The 23,452-nt window shown below is 37.9% G+C and overlaps 1 protein-coding gene across 1 annotated transcript in view; it reads left to right on the top strand.

Annotated features, from left to right (window-relative positions):
• Positions 1-23,452, top strand: part of POLA1 (polymerase (DNA directed), alpha 1, catalytic subunit) — a 208,145-nt gene that overhangs the window by 64,502 nt on the left and 120,191 nt on the right. Inside the window, exons 26-31 of the mRNA XM_009321121.1 lie at positions 12,426-12,458; positions 14,055-14,147; positions 17,717-17,922; positions 19,203-19,335; positions 20,898-21,029; positions 23,074-23,248. Of these exons, the coding sequence (XP_009319396.1) occupies positions 12,426-12,458; positions 14,055-14,147; positions 17,717-17,922; positions 19,203-19,335; positions 20,898-21,029; positions 23,074-23,248 (772 nt within the window). The remainder of the gene's footprint in view (positions 1-12,425; positions 12,459-14,054; positions 14,148-17,716; positions 17,923-19,202; positions 19,336-20,897; positions 21,030-23,073; positions 23,249-23,452) is intronic.

Genomic DNA, 23,452 nt, shown 5'->3' with positions numbered 1-23,452 from the left:
AAGTGATTTATAAACATTGTTAATGTTTTAGAAATCTAGTTTTGTGCAAATGTGTTTTGAATTCTTTACAAATGAGATAACAGTAGGTCTAAATGACAAATTAAGGATTTAAAAAAAATAATCAGCATGCGCCTCTTGCAGTAATGGATTTATGGAGGTAGCATGCTTTAGTTGCATTTGTAATTAAGGTTTTTCCATCATTAGAATAGAAATGTATTCCTGTTGAGCAATATCATTTTAGGTGAATTATGTGGATTGAATGAGTGGCAAAACTCCACTACTTTAATCCGATATGTGGCTAAAAGTCAGTATTTGGATTGGATTCCTAGAGGGTCATGTTGAAAGGTAAAATACATTTGTTTGTTTTCCTAGTCTTCATATTTCTATATTCTTTGCAATTAACAAACAAATCCGTATCCTGTGGTATTATACAATGACAGCTTAACAACTTGGCTTCACTAGTAATGAAGCCATACCACTATTAATTTCAAAACTCTAAATACTGAAATGGGTGGGCTCTACGTGGAGTGCTTAACGACAGACTAATGCATAAAAGTAACTTCGGAAACTGTCATTTCTTTGCATGAGTTGATAGTCCTGAAAAATTAAATTGAATGCTCTGACAAGCCTCTAACTCTGTTCTGTTTTTAAAAACAGTGCAAGTGTCCTCAGCTATGAGACAGGCTACAAATGTTATTAAAAACGCCCTAGATTGCAATTTCAGGTAATTGACCAATTGACCATTAACTGCTGAAATCTTAAAGGCTGCTAATAAGGTGGTCTCTTTCAGGAATTTGCTTTTGCATGAAGCTCAGCTTTTCTCAAGTGGAGTACTCACAGAATCGTGTCATGGAGCATGTTTCTGGTTCTACAGGAGCTCCATGACATCAGATATTGTTCCATCCTTAGCTCCTTTAAGTGTCTATAATATGTATGTTATTGTGGATGTCTGTGGATAGGCAACAGTTTCTATTGACATGGGTTCTTTTTTCCTATATGTCCTTATAGGAAAAGTCTCGAAGGGGAAGTTGCCCCAACCCAGCCTACAGTTCCCATTCCTGACTTACAGTTGCAAGCCCTATTTAACAAGCAATTTAGGATTGTTAACTAGTAATTTTCTTTTGTAGTTAGTTTAAAAGTAGCTAAAACCTTAAATCAGCTTTTTTAAAATATATTTTTATTTCTACATTGAGATCTAAGTGTATGGCAGAAATTAACCATACATCTTATAATCATCTAGTAGGCCAGTAGATTTTATTTCTGGCATGCTTTGTAAATGCTTAGTTTGTTTTTTGGGGGTCTTTTATATCCTGAGGAGCTCAATCTTCATTTTTTTGTCAGACATATCTAGAGGATTCAGGAGGCTCATTTTGAAGAGATAATCTAAAAAGACTGTGTCTGACTGACAGACTCTCAGGAGCTCTTTCCATCTGTATCCAAGCCAGCTTCATCAAGTGCTGTACAGAGGTAACACTGAATAAATAGGAGATCTGACTGAGACTTCGTGCCATTAACCATGCATGTACCTCGTTGTCTTTTCCCATCATTGGAGCAATCACTAGGTCCTGCCTGAAGCAGGAAAGGTTAAGTGTCCCACGTAGAGTTGAAACTGTTTTCTTTCCCTGATACCACCTAAGGTGGCAGTTAAGAGCTGCCACAGGGGCTAGTCTGAAGAGACTGTGTAGGAGCCACGTCAATACAGTGGCTGGTGTTTGGACATACTGGAGATGGTACCTGCCCTGCTCCTGCTTTTTCACTACTTTGATCAGTACCAAATGTGGTTGTGAGTTTCTGAGACTTGAGCACTATTAGCTACTTAGTCCTGCATAGGTACCTTGGTAAAAAATCTTCATTTGTTACAAGTGCTCATTTCATTCAGGTTTCATTATTCTTTGGAATTGGAATGATCTTTGTTTAATTTCTTTCAGTTATCTGTTGTAACCAGGAAAGGTGGCACAATGTCAAAGACTAAGGTTTCTCTACTTGCAGCAACAGTTTTCCTGGTTTCTAGCACTTTGTGTATATGCTTCTGCATGATGAAAAACTTACTCTGTTACTTCTCTTTGATGCAGCAAGATTCATCTTATAGCAGATTCTCTTTTTTTTTTTTTTTTTTTGCCTGTTTGGGCAATCTGAAAAGGACTTGCTTTCACCACATGCTTTGTTTTTTAAGTACAGTTGTGAACCCTTTAGGCATTTGTATACACCTGATCTCTTATCTTTTGCATTCGAGTAGTTCGGTGGAAACCTGAACCATCCCAGTATAGTTAGGAAGCTGGATGTACAGGGACTTCTCCTTCCTTAATCAGAGAGGCTTACAGCATATCAGATCTGGAGCAGGTTATTTTGGAGGCTTTCAGAATGATCCTTTTCTTCAGAGTAGGGAGATGACCTAACTTAAAGGTGGCACTGTGTCACTCAGGGTGTCTGTCCATCGGGAGTCCTTCTGTCAGACTTGGCTTTATGTGAGACTCAAAATTGCGCATACCAGGTTCTCTTAGTTGAGGGGTGAGCATGTTTTTATATGACTTGATTCTTAAAATGGTACCTGTAGAACACAATCTAAGCTATATATTTACTCTTAACTGTAAAGAATATGTAAGGATAGATGTTTGAGGATCATAGACTCATAGAATAGCTGAGGTTGGAAGGCACCTCTTGAGATTGTTTAGTTCAGTCCTCCCTGCTCAGCTAGAGCAGGTTGGACAGGACCATGTCCAGTTGGGATTTGAGTATCTCCAAGCATAGAGACTCCACAGACTCTCTGGGCAACCGGCAATCATTAAAGAAGCTTTTGCTTGTATTTAAAGAATGCAAGACTTTGTATTTCAAGGGATTTTTTTGTATTCAGTTTATGCCTGTTGCTTCTTGTCCTTTCACTGGACAAGAGTGCCTCACTGGGCACCAGTGAGGAGAGTCTGCCACTGGCATCTTTACTCCCACCTATCAGATGATATATAGACAACGATAAGACCCTCCCCCGAGCCTTCTCTTCTCCAGCCTGAGCAGTCCAAGGTCTATCAGCCTCTCCTCACATGACAGATGCTCCAGTCCCCTGTATTTATCTTTGTGGTCCCGTGCTGGACTTGCTCCAGCACGTGCACGTCTTTCTCATACCGGGGAGCTCAGCTGAACACAGCACTCCACATGTGTCTCGCCAGGGCTGCGTAAAGGGGGAAGGACCACCTCCCTGAGATCTGCTGGCAATGCTCTGTCTCATGCAGCCCAGGGTGTCCACGGCCGCCTTTGCCGCGAGGGTGCATTGTTGGCTCATAGCCATCTTAGTGTCTACCAGGATGACCAGGTCTTTTTCTGCAAAGCTGCTTTCCAGCCGGTCAGTCCCAGAGTCCATGGGGTTATTTATTCCTCCCTTGGTGCAGGACTTGTTATTTCCCTTTGTTGAACTTGATGAAGTTCCTGTAGGTCATGAAACATCTCCAGCCTGTTGAGGTCCCCCTGAACAGCAGCACACCCATCTGGTTTATCAGCCACTCCACCCTGGTTTGTATTGTCTGCAGGCTTGCTGAGGGTACACTCTGCACCATCATCCAAGTCGATAACACAGACACTAAACAGGATTGAACTCCGTATCGACCCCTGGGGTACACCACTAGGGACTGGCCGCCACCCGGACTTGGTGCCAATGATCACAACGCTTGGAGCCCAGCAGTGCAGCCGGTTTTCAGTCCGCCTCGCTGTCCACTTACCTAGCCCATACTTCATCAGTTTGTCTTTGAGGATGCTACGGGAGACAGTGTGGAAAGCCTTACTAAAGTCAAGACAAACAACAGCCACTGCTCTCCCCTTGTCCACCAAGCCAGACATCTCTTTAGAGAGAGTTACCAGCTTGGTGAAGCATGGTTTCCCCTTTGTAAAGCCACACCAAGCACCTTCTTGTGCTTTGTGTGTCTGGGAAACAGTTGTTTTCACAATTAGTTGCTCCACCACCTTTTCCCAGGGCTTGAGGTGAGGCTGACCAGCCTCTGGTTCCCTGGAATCTCCTCCTCCTTGCCCATCTTGAGGATAGCTTTGACATTTGTTTTCTTCCAGTCTTTAGGAAACTCCTCTGATCATCATCTTTTCCACCATGTTTCCATGATCCCAGTGAAGTCATAGCCCTGTAACTGCATGCAGACTTCTAATTCCTTCTCTTTGCTCCCCATGCCATGTGCATTACTGTACAGGCCCGTCAGAGAGGCACCCAGTGCTGCTGATGCCCTGAAAAAGTGCAAGAGCTTTCTCCATAACGCTGTCCCGTAGGCACTCCCTTAGTTACATGGATATGCTTGAAGAGGGCCCCTTTTGGCCCTGTGTTGTTGATTACAAGGTCCTTCCTGTTCACATCATGCCCCACCCTTTGCTTCCCATCGTGGTTTTCAACTTCCTCATGGACATGCACTCCTGCCCCCATCAATCCTGGTTTAAAGCTTTTCTTACCAGTTTGGGCAGCCTATTGGCACAGATCATTTTGCCCCACGTTGTCAGATGGATCCTGCCTTGTCCAAGCAATTCTTGGTCCTCAAAGGGAGGTCCATGAACATAAAACCCAAAACCCGGTCGCCGACACCAGCCGTGCAACCATGGAGGATGAATGAGTATTGTTTAACTTTGTAAAAACAACTGTCATGTTGTCTAAATATATCTAATGTAATGAAACAAAATTATATGCTTTATAAAAATCCTTCATGACATTTAAGAAATTAGGTAAGAGAACTTTCTTTGGAGGGTAATTAGAGGCTAAAATACTTTTCTGAATTTGAATAGATGTTGCCTTGATAGACAACCACTTAGTCATGATGAAAGAACAGTTTAGTTTTAAAGCAGTTCAAACCACTTACAAAGATTTTTTGATGGACACAACGTTCACACACAATCTATTCATTACCAAGACTAGCATGTCCTCTATCTCCTATAAAATTTCATGATCATTTCAGTGAATATACCTGTCTAGACAGAAGTTGCCTTGCTCTGTTCAGTATACCTATTGCAAAATGCCTATGATTCTTCAAGAAAAAGGCTGTGTTTTTCAGCACAAGTCCTTTTTCTTTTAAGAATACTCATCAGGTAGCAAGTGTTTTCTGCACCTGTTTTTCTCTTTAGCAGTTGCTTGTCTTCCCCCAGCCCCTCGCTTTTGTCCAAGCACACAAGTTGTGGTTATTACTTAAAAGATGGTGACCAGGAGAACCTTAGAAAAGTAGTCCAGGTTCACTTCCTGCCAACTGTGTACTCCCTTGTTGCCTTAAAGAGCCTTTCTTACAACACACCTTTCTTTTTGTAATGAAATTTTCTTTAACAGTTGGAAGATAAGGGAGGAAGGCCTTACAGAGTTAAGTCCCGTTTTCTGCTTTTTACTCAAAAAAAAAAAAAAGGGGGGGGGGGAGCAGAGGAGATTCGATTCTCAAGGAATTTGTCATCATCTTGGATAGTGCACTGAGTTTATCCACTGCTTAAAAAAAATATTTCAGTCTTCAGAGTATTAGCTTTATTTCTTTTTCTGGTTAACAGAAATACTTGATCTTTTTGCAAAACTGTCCTCGCTGTTGGTTCTGAGACCTACTCCCTGATTTCTCTAGGACTTCTAGTTATATGGCTATGAGAGTAACTTACCTGGGACATGAGACAGTTTTTACATTCCTATCACCTCAAGATTGAGACACACGCTTATATATTTGAAGGATGATTTCTAAAACTATGGTTCAACTTAAACCTGATGTAGAGGATGGTATGGTTATTCTTCCCTACTCGGGAATAGATTTTGCTGTTACTCGGAGGAAAATGTCTGTGCTCTGGTTTAAACCTTGACTGGATTCTAACTTGTCTCACCAAACAGGAACCTTGGTTTATAAGTAATTAATTTTAATTATTTACTGTTCTTGTCGTTTTATTTTTTCTAGTGAAAGACTGATTCCCTGTTGCTGAATGTGTTAAACGAGTTCAATTTGAGAAACAAAGCAAAATAAAGCTTTCCTGTCTAAATGTTTATTCATTTCACTGAAGCAAATACTTCTGTTTTCTCTAAGGAGGATATACTTGTCTGTATGCATTTAAATATTCAATAACTTAACACATGTTTTGGTTTTATTAGGGAATCGTAAATGATGCTTGTCATATTCTTGCTTATTAGAAGTGTTTTTACTTTGGTTTATGATACTATTGCTTTTGATGTGGTTGCAGTGCACTTGAAATGCACCAAAGGTTTTCTTATTAAGCAAAGCTACCTTTGCATCTTATAGTTAAGTACAAAATGTTCATCAAGCATAGATTTATTTAATGGATTTAAATAAAAAAAAAATTCGGAAGAGTTAATGAGCTGAAATTGGTTTGAGTACCATGTTCTTCAAGGGGTTTTAGGTGTTGCGGATCTTGTTTTTTCATGGAGTGAAATGGAAAAAAATTCCCTGCTCCTTCATTCGTTTTAGGTTTTCAGTTTTCAATGAGTTGGTCAGAAAGAAAATAATTCCGTGGGTGGGCTGTGAGCCCTGGTGCTTCTCCAGGAACTGCCACTGGTTCTGGTGTTCGGTTTCTCTGGAGAGAGCATCACTGACTCTGCTGGGTTAGGAGATGCCCATGCCATATGAACATCTTTCACAGCTAGTTATCTACCTGGACATTATATTCTTATTGCTTCTGGGGACATGAAGTTGGCTCAGAACTAGGTCAGTTACCTTCTGTGCACTCAAGTGTTCAACTTCATTGTTGAGCACTCAGTTTCTCCATTTCCAAGATTTTAAATGGATTTCCAGCACAGAAGCTTTTCGGTGGTTTTTTTTAACTTTTGTCCAAAGCTGTAGGAGTATGTTTCATTATTTTTTCTTTCATCCTAATACCAAAATAATCCTTTCCAAAATAGGCAAAATGTGCTTTAGTATAGCATGGTTCGTAATATATTGTGCAGAACAACCAGTAATTGTACAACTTAGTAAGTAATTAATTCTGTTTTTTGCTGTTCTCTTCAACGAAACTCACCACAAATACTTGAAATACTGTAGAATTTTAAAGATATAATTGTTTCTGGCACCAAGGGAACACTGTCTTCAAGTTTTAATTTGATTCACATCATCATCTTCAGTGTTTTACTGTCATCTTTGCGTTCCTTGTCAAAATGTGACAAGGGTACACGTGATTTTTGTTGTGTTCAGCACGTTTCTATTGCTGCCTTTTTTGTGTGTTTTCTGTTTGTGAGGCAGATCATCCTACCTTTTGTTGGCATGTAAACATGTATCACTGGATCTTTGTGTACACTGTTTCAGCCCTTGGAACCATTCTCCCTTTGTTTTTGGTGCACCATCCAATTCTGGTTTTATACACAGCATCTATCAAAGTTGTATTTATTAATGTCTGTCAACTTTGTTGGGTGGAGTATGGACAGTTAATTACAGTGATTGGGAGGGGGGGAAACCTAGAAGGGAAAATTTTGGCAGCATGGGGTGTATTTCTGATGCTGGTAACATTTCCTAAGAGTGTACATTTTGGGGAAGTGTAACATTATCGAAGTAAAGCAAATACTCAGTAAAAGCTCTTTGAAACAAACATATTTATTAACTACTTGAATCTGGTCACTCAAACTTCTCTAAATCAAGTCCATTGTCTAACGAAAAGGTTATATTGTGATGTTTCGTTCCTTGTGGCAAACAAGGCTTCCATCTTTCTTTCACTTTTGCTTATGGCATATGTGCCTTTTTGTCAGCGATAGAAACCTTTTTTGAATATCCTTCTTAACAGAATCTTTTTGCGGCATCCTGTGGCTGTGGTTTATCAGTGCTAGAGGCTGCTTATCACAAAATACTAGCAAAGCTAATAAATAGGTTGCAAAAATAGAGAGGTTCAGAAATACTTCTTATTTAGATTAGTGAGTGGTGTTACATACTGGAACGCCGTTCTTCCTGCCCATTTGTTCCTCTGTGTCATGGGAAGGACTAGCTAATATGAATTACTAAAGCTGATGACAGAATCATTTTCTTACTATATAATTGCACAAGTAAACAGCTGAGGTGGAAAAAAAATATCAGGTCTACACTAGATAACTACAGGTAGTCTTCAAAAATACAGTTTTTTGCCAAGGCCCTAAGAGTGTTAGTTTTTCTCCTTGTGCAAAGTGAATGTGTAAGTGATTTTTTTTTTTTTTTTTTTTTTTTTTTGTATGCATCTTTGGTGCAATGTTTTTGTAATCATTCTGGTCAGTCTTTCCAGTCTGGTCTTAAGTCTCCCTTTCTGTTCCTTCATGTCTGCAGCCCCAGGAATCTACAGAAAATTTGTGTGTCTTCAGGAGAAATCTTTGCATCAGCGTGTTAGTTTTGTGCCCTATATCATTGTTTTGTAACTCAGGTATCTTAGCTTGTTTTCACAAAAGCATCCTCTCGTTGGAAGGTACTCTTCAGTGGTTTTTAAATAAGGTATATTCAAAAATACTTGATGTAATGGGTAATGGTAAAGCTGTTCTTTGTTTATTTATTTTTAATAATTCCCTTTCTTAAGTTGCATCCTCATTTTATTAAGTAATTAGTGAGTTGGAGTAGAATTAGGACAGGGAATTTTGCAGTTTGATGATTGCTTGTCTGCAATTACAGTCTGTCAGTTTATATTGACTCGCAGTTCATGGTCAAGAGAATGTGTGTTGCTAGTCTTGCTTTTACAAGAAAAAAGTTAAAATAGATTTTCACAGATGTTCACTGTGCTGAGAAGTTCACAGGTTTTTAGAAGTATATGTTTACTGAGGGGGAGGGGGCACGGCTGTACAGATGGGTTGCCAGGCAATTAATTCTTCCTACTTGGATTGCCTGCAATAGGAGACAATCCAGCTCTCATGAGCAGCGCAATATTATTTGCAGAAGGAAACTACCAAGTAACAGTTTTCCTGTTCTCTTCCTTCTTTCTTCTGTCTTCCCAGCCTCACTATAAACCTCCCTTCCTTTGCTGTGCATTTCTGAGAAACTGCTAATGATTGATATGATAGCAGTGCTGTCATTCTTGTTAATGGGGAAAAAAAAAAGTCATTTTTATTCTAGGTATTTTAATAGAGTCCCATTAAGGATGTATTGCTGACTGAAATATTGGCATGAAGGGCTCTCACTGAGCTGAGCCCAGGAATTAAGAAGTCAGGAAATCGGCTGCTGCATTGCAAAAGAACCTTGTGTGACACAGTATCTCCTGATTGGGGGGATCATTACTGCTATTATGACTCGACTTGCGTAGGAATTTTAAATTTCATCTGAATGTCAGTAATAACCCTCTTAGCAAATTATCCTGAATAAAATCACGAAGGCATTTTATATAATAGGTGTTGAATTACTGGATAGATTTGCTAATTAAATACTCTTTGTTCTGCTGCAGTTGACATTACAGGGTAAGATCTTGAACAATTATTCTCAACAGCTGTACTTTGTTAAGGGAAAAATTAACTACAAAGTTTATTTTTTTTTCTACACTTGAAGTTGGCAGATTTTTGAAATGTGCTTGAAAAAAATTCCATCACCCAATTGGTAATGAGAAGATAAATATGCAGGTGTTGCTGTGAAATCAGATAACTACTGACTGCCTTATTAATGAATTTAGCAAGCCTTTATAACCTTCTGTTTTGTAGCTGTTGGCACTTACGAGTGATCCCCTGTCAGAATGGGTAGCACTAGCATATGCCAGTCACTTGATGAAGTGAACTTGTCTGTGACCCTCTTGTTATTACCTACATCCACTCCTGTCCTTGGAGACAATTGAGAAATGGTCTTTGCACAGCCAAACAATTTTTTTAGTGGGGGGTAATCCTATTTAAAAAAAAAAAAAGTTAATCTTTCTAACTATTAATAGATAGTGTTATTTCAGAGAATGAAGTAGAAAATGCCAGAGATTATCAAGGGAAAAAACGGTAGGCCTTCTTTTCTTTTACAAGTAAACTCTTAATTTCTCTGTCCAATTTTTAAATTTTGTTTCAGGGACTCCTGTTTGCTTTTGGAGTACTAAGGGAAAGGTGTAACCTTTCTCTGTAGGAGTCAGCTAATAAGTGAGAGAAAAGGGGTGTGTGTGAATAAGCTGGAATTCTGATTACTGTATATGAAATTTGATGTCATGTACCAGTGATATGTGTCTTTAGAATAATTTCAAAGCTCCATGGAAAGGTGGTGGGGCGGTGCCGTCTGAATCACTTAATAGGAGATGAATAGGAGTGGAATATCTTTGTTTAAGCTTCTGGTTAAAATGGAATCGGGTGCGCCTGAGTGAATCTGCAGTTAAGACACCATTTTCCTGTCCTTCTTTGTCTACATAGAAGATTGAGGCCAGCTGAGCTTTTTGCAGTTTGGGACTTCAGCAGAGTTCGGGCATCACATTGGCCCGAGTACCTAGTTTGCAGCATCAGTGGGTGGTCTTTAAACCAACTGGATGTTTTGAACTTGACCCAGAGAGTGTAAATCCATAGCTATCCATATGTGCTTAGGGAATAACCCTGGTAAGGACATTCATTGTGAGTCATCTATGTCAGTTATATCGTGGTTTGGAACCTAACCTTTCCTTAAGTGCCTTGAAGGGTATGGTATATTATGTTTGCTTAGTTCATGTCTTTGCACTTTGGGAGAGTGAGTCCATCCTTAGGTGCAGCCATTTCTTCTTTGAAGATGAAAGTGGCTAGAAAATGTGTCTGAACAGAAACTGTGTTGAAACAGAATATTAAGTTTGCGGAGTCAAGCATTGTGAAACTAAGAATGCTGGGGGAATATAGCTTTCGGTGCACAACTTAAAACAAACTGAAAAAGCATAGTGGAGCATCATGCTTTAGTGTTCATCACTGTGGTTGTCTAAAGGTTCAGAAATACTAAAGAAACTTGCCGTTAATGTTGAAGCAGTGACAGTGTTATCCTGCTTGTGTACTATTATGTAGAGGTGGACATTTCACCTTTGTTTCAGAATTGCTTGCTGATACAGCAGTAGTCAATATTGCGATAGTCAAGACTCTTGGATTCATTTTAGGTTCCCTGGCCTTATGAAAGTCATGAGATTTCCCTGAAGATGGTCTTATTCCTACTGAGCATGGCAAGCTTTTCCCTGTTCGTCCTTTTTCTTTCCTCATCCCTGCTAATTTGTACTGCTCAGCTCCCTGTCACAGACTTCTTGATAGTCTGAAAGTCATAATTCTGCCTTTTTGGCAAATATGGCCAAGGAGTATTGCGATTTAATGTATGAAAAATAATAAAACTTAGACTGGGTTACTAAATTTAATACAACCTGTTAAAATAGTGTGTTGCCTGACTATCTTTAAAGCTAGAGTACCATATTGTTCGGATTCATCTAATAGACTCTGATCTGTCATTGCTCTACCAAGTGGTTCAAAGTAATCCTCTTTAAGAAAATTAAAAGTCTAAATGTATACGAGTAGCAGGACTAGCTGAAAAAGAACAGAGGTTTATGCTGAGTGGGGATGGAAAGGACTGAAACCAGGGAACGGGGACTAACCAGGTGGAATCTGGAGCTGTGTGCCAGAGCACCAGGATGCTGACAAGAAGGGAAATGGGGAGCACAGTGGAAACATGGCCAGGGGACTGAAGGAATGGACCCGATGTTGGTTCTCATGCAGCTGTGCAAACTTCACCAAGCCCTTGCCTGCTGCAGCAGCTACACATTTCTGTTCATCAAGCTAGTTTTACTTTCTTTTCTGTGCTACAGCCGTATCTGTGACTTCAGATGATAGGTTCTTCCACCCCTCTCCGCTGTGCTGACCAGTATTAGAGATGGAAGCATTAGCCTACTCACGTGAGGTCTCTCTAGCTATTTATAAGGTTCAGAGAATTGCTGTTCAGAGCATTCAAGGAACTTGGGATGCACTCTTGGCTGAGGAACAAACCTGGTTACACATGGATTTTCCTACTGATTCAACATCTGTATCCTATCTCTATCCCAGCTCCTTGTCCCAGGTCTGGTTTCCCTAAGGAGTTTGCTTTTTGATGACCCATTTTGAGATCATTACAAGGGTGATCAACCTTTTGACTAGGTTCTTGTTAAGTGAGCGCCATCCAGGCTGTACTGAGTAAGACAGGACATTTTTGGGAAAAACCTCAATGACATCAAGAGGTACGATGATGGAGACGACTGACCTACGTTACTGAAAGAGGCTTAATTCTGGCACTTCCTGATTAGGTTTTATTTGAACATTTGATTCAGTGTTCTTTTTTTCCTAAGGTAGAATGTGTGTGTGCACATGCAATTTTGAGATTTGTTTTAATCTTGTTTTAGGGGAGTTAATAATAGCATTAATACAAGGTCAGATGAGAATTTACTCATGTAATAGGAGTATTGAAGTGACTGTGTTGCCAGGAGAGAGGTGGTTTGCTTTGTTTTGAAAGGTGAGAGCATTTGGAGTTAGCAATCTAATGGATATGTTTGCATGTGTTAGCTTGTAATTATATCATATGCTAACCTTTGATTATTTTTTCTTATTTCAGATTTTGATGCATACCAAGGAGATGGTGCAAAAGGTAATGCTGAGCATTTTCATTAAACAACAACCCTTAAAGAGCACACCTGGTGAATTTTTTTTTTATTCTGGGAGAACTGTAACCCAAACAGACCTGAAATCACTTCTTAGGATGCCTGGTTTACAAATGTAATCCTTCCTAATGGATTATAGCTTTTTTCTTTTCCTACCACAGATATGATCTGGCCCCTGCTTGAAGCCTATGTGTGACTGTTTCAAGCAAATTAGCAACAGTGCTAATTAGGGTTTACTCATAGACCTGTTACACCATGTGTTTTAGTGTTTTATTATGGTTTATTTTTTGGCATCCTTTAAACTCCGTCACAGGGTGGTTTTTTGACTATATGGAGTTTAACATGGACATAGCCATGCTGTGTTTTTTTACAGCTGCATTGATTTTCCACCACTGAAGACATCAAGTTTCCATTTTTTTCAAGTTAGTATTACGTAATTGGATTTATCTGCCCATTTTTTTTGGTGACATTTACTGGTGTTGACAATTTTTCTTTTCACCTTTTTCCTTACTGTGCCTTTCATATGCACCTCAGGCTTTATGTGCTTCAATTTGTCTAGAGTTTGCTCCATTACCCCAGAGTATTATGGCAGTCTGGCTGGTGCTTGAACACAATCTTTTCCAAGTAGGGCATTTGAATTGTTCCAAGGATCAGAATGAGAGATGATTTGAAGGGCAGAGTGTCAGTCAGAGAGAAGGAATCAAGTAGGTGTTTGTCTTCATCTCCTGGTGTAATTGTTCAGTAGTTCAATCTGGGGATACAAAACTTGCAGGTCACAGTAGCTAGATCCTTATCCAAAAGGAAAACCTTGTTCCCTGGAAGATCTGCTGCCCAGGGGAGGACTACCACAGGTAATTAGATTACAGCAGAAGAAAAAAGATGGGAGTGGGAAGATGGAAATGTGAAGCCACATGCATAATCTGAAGAAGTGTAAGAAGAGCAGCCTAATCTGGACAGTACTGTGGTATTCTCAGTTACTGTATCCGCTAGCCAATACTTTCACTAGGTTTAGTTGAAATAGAGTATCTAAGTGGAGTTTTTTGTTTGTTTTTGTTTTTTTTAATCCAGAATGACTTTTTTTGCAAGAGTATTGTGATGGCTACAAATGGAATGGCATACCTGACTGTAGTATTATCTTTCAAGCACATTGGCTAGATGTCTTATCTGAATAGCCTGGATTTGTCCAGCAGTTTTTGAGTCTAAGTGATCTTCTTGTGTCCTAGCAGTCCAAAGTTATTTCTGATTAGAGTTCCTGCTGTTTCTCAAGATGAGACTTGTTCACTGACTTATTTTTCTAGCATTCATTTAGTAAAATTTTAACTACTTATATTATGTACACAACTGAACAGTGATTTTTTTTTAAAAGTATCAGTAGTTTAAGTTTCATTATTCTCTTTGAATTCAAGTATGTCTTAATGAAATGTATAGACTTCTCAGTAAAAACTTGCTTTACATTTTTCTGCGTTTTAGTATTTAAGGGATAATATATGGACAATGATCTTTTTAAATCTTGAAAATGAGGTGGGACTTTAAAAAGATGGAGTGGTTCTGGTTTGTTTTTCAAAGCAGTTTGTTTCATTTAGATGAACCTTGAAGTGATTTATGGAGACACAGATTCCATTATGATAAACACGAACAGCACCAATTTGGATGAGGTCTTCAAGCTGGGGAACAAGGTAAGGATTTTTTTCTTTTTAAAGCTTTCCTACATGTCTGTGTTGTAACACTGAGTGGAGTAGATAGTACTAAGAGAGGACTCCATGGCATAAGCAGAGAATAGGCCATGAGGAAGAAGAACTTGACCATGTATGGAAGTTATGGAGTAGTAAAAGCTCAGAGCGCCCTATCTCCAGGTGTAGCCACTCTGTGCATTTTTGAAAGCCATTAAATTAAAACAAAACATTTCATTGTATAATGAGCTTTTGTACCAATTGTAAGTTACCAGGAGACTGTCTGAATACTTGGTAAGTCAAAATGTAAGGTACAGTTCCTCCATATTAGTTCCAATTACAATGTGAACACAATTTTGATTTTAATGATTTTTGTTTTGACATGAGAGATGTTTATCAGTTTAGTTTTGTTATGTAGTATGTACTACACTCTATGTGCCATCAGATTTCCAGTGGTAAATTAAAATACTAATTTCCAAGGTATACTAGATATGGAAGAGATCTGTTTGATTAGCAGTTGGCAGTTGACGATGTGGAATATTTGTGGCTCCTTGAAATTGTGGAAGAGAAGTGAGAAATGTTGCAGAACATTTTAAAGAAAAGATGTTTTTGAAAGATGGAAGAAATTGTGATGAAAATGAAAGCTATGGAAGCTCTAAAAAAACCAAAGAAAACAGAGGGTTTTTTCAGTATAGTATTAAACAAATTTATGTAATTTTAAGGCAGAAGTGATTCTGGGGTTTTTTTTTTTTTTTTAGAATACTTCTGCCTTCATGCTAAGTTGGTACTTTGAGAAGTAGATGCATCTCAGGAGCATGGAAAAAGGAATAATATCTTGATGTCATAACCAAGTAGCAGGAGGGCTGATGGCATGGGTGAAAGAAATATCTTTTTTTTTTTTTTTTTTTTTCTACATACAAGACTATATATAATTTCAAGTGTATATCCAGTAGTGTATAAGAAGGTTTAATCTTACTCCAGCCGTGTGTGTATGTGTGGCTTCATTCTGGTTTGGTTTTTGTCCCTGTACTCACATTTGCTGGCTAAACAGTATAGAGGAAGCGTTAAATAATAATAATTTTTATAAAGTCTGACAGCATCATCATCATAGGTTAAATACTTCTGACTTTGATTCAGGCTTACTGAGAGAATAGGTAGGTTTTTGAACTTGGTCACCTGTTCAATGATTCTTTTTACGAGTCAAGTCTTAGGCTTTTTTATCCCATGTACTTCTGTATCCTGTATCAGCTGGTTAAAAAAAAAAAAGACAGACATGTTTTGATTAATGTTTTCATATTGTGTAGTTAATTTTAAAAGGGAATAAACTTATATCTGTAAATAGGCACACACTCAAACCTAGCATCACAATTGTTAAAGTTGTGGCTTTCAACGTTCTTCGTGACATAAAAAAGTGGTTCTTGTGTTTGTTTCATGTGTGTGTTTGTTTATTCCTCAAGAAAGTGATAGTGACTTTTTTGCAAACTCTTCTATCATTTAGGTTTTCTTCATTTTGCATAATTCATATAAACAATTTTCAGGATAGAGAATTGTATCTGTTGAGAGGAATGACCCAAGAAATGTCACTGTTCTATAGCATAATAATTTCTTTCCCAAAATTTCATGTTCAGAGATGAGAGATATTTACATTCATGATTCATGATACTTTTGCTTTAATGTAGACTGTATGGAAGGTACACAGGTTTAATGCAAACAATTACTGTGAGAGCAGTTAGCGTATGTACCCCTGTTCTGATGTAAAGTGTGAATTTATAGGTTGTCTTCAGTGATGAAGCATTCGTCTGAGAGATTAATTTTGTTTTTCTATTGTTGAAAATTCTCTCATCTTCTTTCTGAATTTTCCCATCTAATGCCTTGTCTCACAGGTTTCTGGTTGTGTTCACTCCTGCCCTTTACCCCCCATTATTTATATCCATGCCCCTTTTAGTCATTACACAGCAGAATTTCATACGTTTCTCATTTTCTGTGCATCCTTGTGAATCAGATTTGCCAGTACATTCAATACTGCACTGTTGCTGGTTTTTAAGCATTTGATTAGTATGATGTAAAAAAAAAAATTGAAAAGACTTAAAAAAAAAAAGAGGGGGGGCAGAAAAATGTTCAGAGGAATTATTTGACTGTTTTGCTTTAACGAACAAAGTATGAACCTCTGGGCAAAATGGTTTTGCTTCATGATGTCCTTCATAATTTATAAATATACAAGGGATATAAAACTCTTAGGATAGACCCAGATTATTAAAAGCGTTGGTAATTCCTGCAATAGGAAAAATGGAGATCTAAGTGAGAAAAATTAAATACACACATATACATGGAAAATTTGTAAGGAAAGTTTTGGTTAAAACTGGTAACGTGGGCCCAAAGCTAGACAGAAAACCAGTGAGATTTTATGCTGAAAGTACTGTTCATGTCTTAGTGAGGGTATGCGTTAAATGGCAAAAGAACTTTAATTTATATAAAACTTCAGTGAGGCATGAGAAAAGGATAGTTCATAGTTGGTGGTCTCTGACAAGGGAACTGGAAATAACGGAGGAGGAAGAGTGGATAGGGAGATACTGAAAATCAAGAGGGAAGAAAAGTTGTAGGGGAAAGAAAATGGAGAGTAGAACATGTGAAGACAGAACAGGATGTCTGAGGAGTGACATGCAGATATTCTGTTGAAGAAAGTAAAGTAAAAATGTATGAAGAAAGAAAAATGCAAGTGGGAAGCTTTTAGACGAGCCAGTAGGTGGGTGAATCTGTACTGGAACCAAAGTGTGTTGTTGAAGGTACGTGCTGTTTTGAGCTGTTGCGCTTCTATCCTCTTAGAATAGAGGTAAGAGATGTGGAGCCACTTGATATTTGGTACTATATTAAGACAGTAGATCAAGTGCAATTTCAAGCTTTTGTATGTGGATAAGACATAGCCTGTGTGTAGAAAAATGGCACCTTTTCCCTCAAAGAAATCAGGCTATAGAAAAAGCAGGCATATTGTGGGGAAGGGTATAAATAAACACTTGCCCGTTTGTGCATGTTTTCCCTGAACATACACGCACAGAGCTCTGGTCTGCAGTCATAGTTCTCCCTCCCCTCCCTGGTTTGTGGGGGAAGCACCTTTGCAAGGCACCTTTTTTTAGAAAGCAATTTCCATATTCTAAGTGACCGTCTCTTATCTTTTCCTAGTAAGTGGATCCCTACTCTGAAATCCCTTGTTTGCTTCGTTTATGTGAGAGGCTAGATGGAGTAGCTGCCCTAGTAAAATGGCCTGGAGTCCATTATCTGCAAGGTCACATTCAGCCCCATGCTTCTCTGACCTGCTTAATTTTGTTAGGGAGTTGGATATACCAAGCTGTAAATCCTGAAGAAGCCAATGGGTGAACCTTAATTTTAATAGTAGCTCATACTTACTACTGTGTACTTCATTTCAGGGTTAATGATATCTGACGAGTCTTTAAAATGTGCATGCAAACACAGTCTGTAATGTTACTTGTTTTAAAACTTAAGAATGATACACTTCGAAGTTAAATTTTTCCATAGTTATTAAGGTGCTGCATTTGGTTTTAATGTTGGTGCATTCGCAGATCAAGAGTGAAGTGAACAAGCTCTATAAATTGTTGGAAATTGATATTGATGGAGTCTTTAAGTCCTTGCTACTGTTAAAGAAGAAGAAATATGCTGCTCTGACTGTGGAACCAGCAGGAGATGGGAAATATGTAACTAAACAAGAACTGAAAGGATTGGATATAGTCCGAAGAGACTGGTGTGATCTTGCAAAAGAGACTGGGAAGTGAGTTTCTTTGTGGCATTGCCCTCTTTGCTCTGTTTTAAACAGTACATGCTTCATAAACATTTGATGTCACGTGGCTGTTTCCTGAACAGTGCGGATTGGTAACTAACATCAGTGTTAGAGCATCTTAGTTGGTTTTTGTAGGAGACGGTAAACGTTACATTGTGGCATTGGTAACAGATTATACTTGTGCAAGTCCAAATGTCTCTAATCTTACTATCCCTTTTTGCATCTTCTGTGGAAGCTGTGCATTTGAGTTGTCGCAATTTTGTATATGCAGTTTAATAAACCACAGCTGAAATCTTGTGAAAATGGTAGGCGCTGTCAGCATTTGGAGTCACAGGTTTTAGGTCAGAATATTTTTTCAAAGATGGTTAAAGAAGCTGGTGGTCGCTCTTTCAGCATCCTCTGATAAAGCTGGAAGTGCTCTGGGTGCAGCCTGAGGAGATGATCCCTTCCCCCAAGACTGTTTCTCTTCCATTGTTCAAATGAGACTCTTCTGATACTTCGTTATGATGGATACTGGATTGGCCGTTTATTAATTGTCATTGCACAGGGCATTTTTGTACTTAAATTCAATACATATGATACATTTAGCACTGTAGAAAGAAAATTGGAGTGGTGGTCATCTGGGGGCTGACTCAACTTACATGGCATACTGCCTCTTGAAAACTTAACTTAAATAAATGGTGGTCCAAATGTATCCAAAAATGAATACTTTTTTACATCTGTAAAAATACACCACACACTTGCTTACTGTTCTTAAGACTTGCATTTTCTAAGAAAAGATGCATCATAATAGAAGCAAATTTTTCCAAGTTAGGAATGTATTAGTAATTAAAGCTATACAAATGTTTGAGAGTGTTCTTTAGTGACTAACTCTTCTGCAGCTGGCAGATCTTCCAACCACGTTTTACAGAAATAGGCAAGCCTTTGCTTACTTGATATGTTCTCTTCTCCCCCATCTTAAGATACCTGCTATGGAATAATAAATGGCAAAATGAAATGGGAGCAGAAAATAGAAACCAGTTGCATTCAACAGTTCCAAATCACTGTTTAACATTAGAACTATTTACAATAATTTGCTTTTAGTAAAATAAGTAAACAAATAAAACACAACATGAAACATCCTGGCAAATTTCTATAAATTTTGCATCAGACTTCATCCTCAGGCTCTTTAATTTCTAGAGGTAACCCAGAGGAGGAGAGGATTGTCTTTATTGTAATGGTTTCGCTTTGCGTGTCTTAAGCTTTTCTTCATTTCTGGACTGTTTTTACAGCTATATAATTGGTCAGATTCTTTCTGATCAGCCCCGAGACATAATCGTGGAAAATATTCAAAGGCGCCTTATAGAAATTGGAGAAAATGTGATCAATGGCCAGATCCCAGTAAACCAGTTTGAAATAAACAAGGTAAATGATGTCTCAGCTCTTTTCTGTCTCAGAAAAACTTTACTGTTCCTGAATATACTGACTGCTGATAAAAAATTTTTTCATCTTTATGATGCTGTGAAATATCAGGAGTTTTATTAGATACTGAGTATCATGGAACATACTGCAAAGATCCTACGATATGAGAAAAAATACCTTGTGTGGGGCTGGAGGCCAGTCTTCCTTCCTCAGAATAACTGTGTCATGTCCCATCCTGCTCTCTTCCCCACTGATTCTGCACTTTGAGAATGACATGATAGCTCATGCTTTCAGAAGTTTTCTCCTAAATTGTTGTTTTATAATTCAGTTTTAAAATACATAATCTGACGAATGCAATGGAAAAGAATCAAAAGTTCTGTTTTCTAGAAAACCCGTTAGTTTATTTCCCTTCAAAGCTCTGTAGAAGAATGCTAATAGTCATTTTGAGATCTCATTTCAAGACTTCCCTGCAGCAAGAAGTAAAATACTCCACTTTATCTACAGGAGTTTTAGCAAACAGCGTTGTGGTTTTGGTTTATTTTTATGAATCCTCAATGAAACCTGTATTTTTAACTTCAAAAGCCTCCCGCCCCAAAACACAAGGGGGGGTGTTTCACTAATGAATTGGATATTACATGCCCCTCTCATGATTGTATTAGAAGAGATTTCCCAAATTTACTCCATCCAAAGTCTCTCTTTTGCCAGCCGGACATCTGTCTGCTCTGTAAGACTGTGTTAATCAATCAGTTAAGAAATGTGTTCAGGTTGTCATGAGAGTGTTAGAGAAATCAGTAGTTTTTATGGTTGACTTAAAAAAAGACTGTTCTGATGCAAATATTCTAGGAGTATGTAGTATCCCAGTAAAAGATATATATGGAATAATTTTCACTTAAAATGCTGAATGTTCCTCTATTTTTTACTACTTTGGAAAAAAAAAATGTATTTTACTATTAAGTCAAATGTATAAGTTGTTACTAAGAATTGGGATGACAGTAAATATTTAAATGTAGCATTTTATGTAAAGGAAAAACTCATTGTGGAATCTCAGTAGTACGAGATACATGGAAATATTTAAATCCAGTTGTATCCTCTTGCTACAGAGCTTGTTAAATACCCTTAACTACTTGATATTCAGATTTACTTTATGACCTGAATTGATGCAGGGGTAAGAGGGTTATCTCTGGCTATATTTTCGTATTTTGCGTAATGTTTTCATCTTCAATTTAGTTTAATTTTAAAACAATTGCATTATATCTGTAACTGTTTTGAACTGTTGTGCTTTTAATGTAATTCATTTTTCAGACAATAATTGTAAAAGTATCCTCTCATTTTATTAATAATATTTTTAAAGTATGAAGGACTGGTACCTAGACCTTAGCGTCTGCAAAATACCTTTATTACAATTTTTTCATCTTACTTTTTTGTGTTGCAAATGTACTCGTGAGCAGTAGATGGATCAAGATAGCTACTATGTAATCTTGTCTTCTAAAGTTCTGAGTTGTCCAACACTGAAGTAAAATACTTTTCTCATAGTTATGTTTCTGTTTTCTCCTTTCATCTCTTAGGCATTGACAAAAGATCCACAGGATTATCCTGACAAAAAAAGCTTGCCACATGTGCATGTTGCCATGTGGATAAACTCTCAAGGAGGCCGAAAGGTGAAGGCAGGAGACACAGTGTCATATATCATTTGTCAGGTAAAAATGTCTTTATTTATAGCTAAATACTAGGTATTGTTTTGAGAGATGGCAAAGAAAACCAACTCAACTCCTGGAAAAAATGTTTTGGCATTTCTTTGTAGTGAGATTATGTTATAGTTTAAAATAGTCAGTTTTCTGTACTAAGTTTAGTTTTAAAGAGCCAGAAGAACCATTATGATCAGCTCAACTCATCTGACTTTTTCCATATAGTGGCTGATAAAGTTTCCCTGAATTAATTTCTGTTTGGAACTAGAACTTATTTTTAAGGAAAATATCCAGTCTTTGTTTTAAGGAGAAGAAAATTCTGGTGGTGAAGAACCTGTCATTCTTGGAACGCTAATTGGTGGTGGTGGTGAAGTAGCGTCATTGTTATTTCCAGTCTCAACCTGTGTCTTTGCTATTCATAGTCATTGGATCTGACAGTACCTCTGTTAGACAGACTGGGGAATTTGAGAAACTTTCTGTTTTCGGGTGTTTATCCTATAAATGCTTATTATTATCTCACAAATATATACTCCAGCTTGGATTTGCTATTTAAAAAAAAAAGTGTAGGTTGGATTAGATGGACCAAGGGATCTCTTATGCCAAACTGATAGACTGGGCAATGTGACTTCTACAGTGGACCACTATTTCAGCTCCTTCATTGTTAAAAACTGAAAGATACTGTTTTTTATTTAATTGAGAGTTCTTAGCCTGGCGTGGCGAAGCTGCCAAGACTTACAAGAGCTGGGCCGTGGCTATGGCTGAGCAATGGCACAATACAAGAGAAGAATGTACTTGTTGAAAGAAGGGAGCTGAAGGAATTGCATTGTAATTATTTTTGCAAAGCAGCTGGATGAGCTGAATAGTCCTAAATTAATTTTGTTCTGAATACTAAGTTGTCTGAAAGGAGTAGGAGGGACCAATGGCTTGTAGTCTGTCTTTATTAGTGATGGGTTTTCAGTCCATGCTTGCTGACCCTATTGAAGCCAGTAGTTTGTCTTAACTGAAAAATGAAGGTGTCACATGTTAATGCATTAGTTTTTTATTTTGCTGTAAAAAAGGCAAAAAAGAGACTGTACTTAGCAAAACATAAGTTGTGGTACTCCCCCCCCATCCCCATTAAGGTTTACTTCTATTACTGAATGCTTGCTAAAATACTACTTTAAGTTCTGCTCTGAGATTTTTGACACACATTAAAAATAAAGTTTCCTAGTGTAGTTGTGGACTGGGAATACAATTCTACAGGCTGAATGAGTTACCTTTTCCAGCCGAGTACCATCTTCTTAGAGTTGATACTTAATTCCTCCGTGAATACTGTTTTCAATTTAATTATTGCCTCCCCAAATCAAATTATTTTCTCCTTACCTTCTTCTTTCAAGGTGAGAAGAATGTAATGTATACTCTAACCTCTGAGTAGTGTTTCTCTCTTGGCTTGAGATGTCACCGTGTATTTCTTTCAGTATTTCCAAATATTTCAGAATTTGTTCTTTCAAATTGATACTATTGCCTCTGTCATTTATTCGCATGCCAATGAGCGATGGTCCATTCTCTGACCATTCATTCTATTTGTTTCTTTATAGAACCGAAGAATATAAATTTTCTAGGAAAACAGATACGGTTTTGATATCCACGACTTAGAATTTGCTTGTTGTGCAAAATGATAATGCTAGTTTAGTACGAAGTGAATCCAAAATGCATGCCCTCTGTGTATTTTTAACTGGGCTGATGGTTACAATGTGTTTTCATTGTGCATTTCAGAATTGACAGATGGGACTGTTTACTCTGTCTACTCTTACTGATTTGCACGTGTAGGCTGCAATAATACAAGCTGGGTTTACATTCTTGAACTTGCTAGTTGATGCCAGCACCAGCAGTGCAATTTTTTTTTTTACTACTGCTGGATTTGTGTTGGATGCATAATAAATCAACCAAAAGAGAGTGATTGTGTAACGATTTTGCAGTAAAATAAGGCATAGTATTTGAAGCATAATCCTTTGTATAGACTGAATGTGGATTTTACTTTTTTCACACTTTGTTTCATATGTGTCTCCTGTCTTAGGATGGATCAGATCTCAGCGCCAACCAGCGAGCATATGCTCCAGAACAGTTGCAAAAGCAAGACAATCTTACTATTGATACTCAGTACTACCTGTCACAGCAAATACATCCAGTAGTTGCTAGAATATGTGAGCCCATAGAGGGAATTGACTCTGTTCTTATTGCAACGTGGTTAGGTAAGTATTCTAAATTCAGTTTATTTAAAGACTTACAAGAGACAAAGTGGGAAGTTTTAATGCATGTTTCTTAACAGAAATGCTTCCCAGAATCAGTCTTTTTACAATGAACAGTAGCTTGTGTTACACAGTCTATAGAAAGCAGCTTGGATTGTAAGTGTATTTCTATGACTTTTGCAGAATACCATTTTTCAGAAGGTGCTT

This window comes from Pygoscelis adeliae, unplaced genomic scaffold (genome assembly GCF_000699105.1).
Source record: "Pygoscelis adeliae isolate BGI_AS28 unplaced genomic scaffold, ASM69910v1 Scaffold53, whole genome shotgun sequence".
Lineage (NCBI taxonomy): Eukaryota > Metazoa > Chordata > Aves > Sphenisciformes > Spheniscidae > Pygoscelis > Pygoscelis adeliae.
Note: the sequence above shows the minus strand (reverse complement) of the source record. Positions and strands in the feature narration are given on the sequence as shown.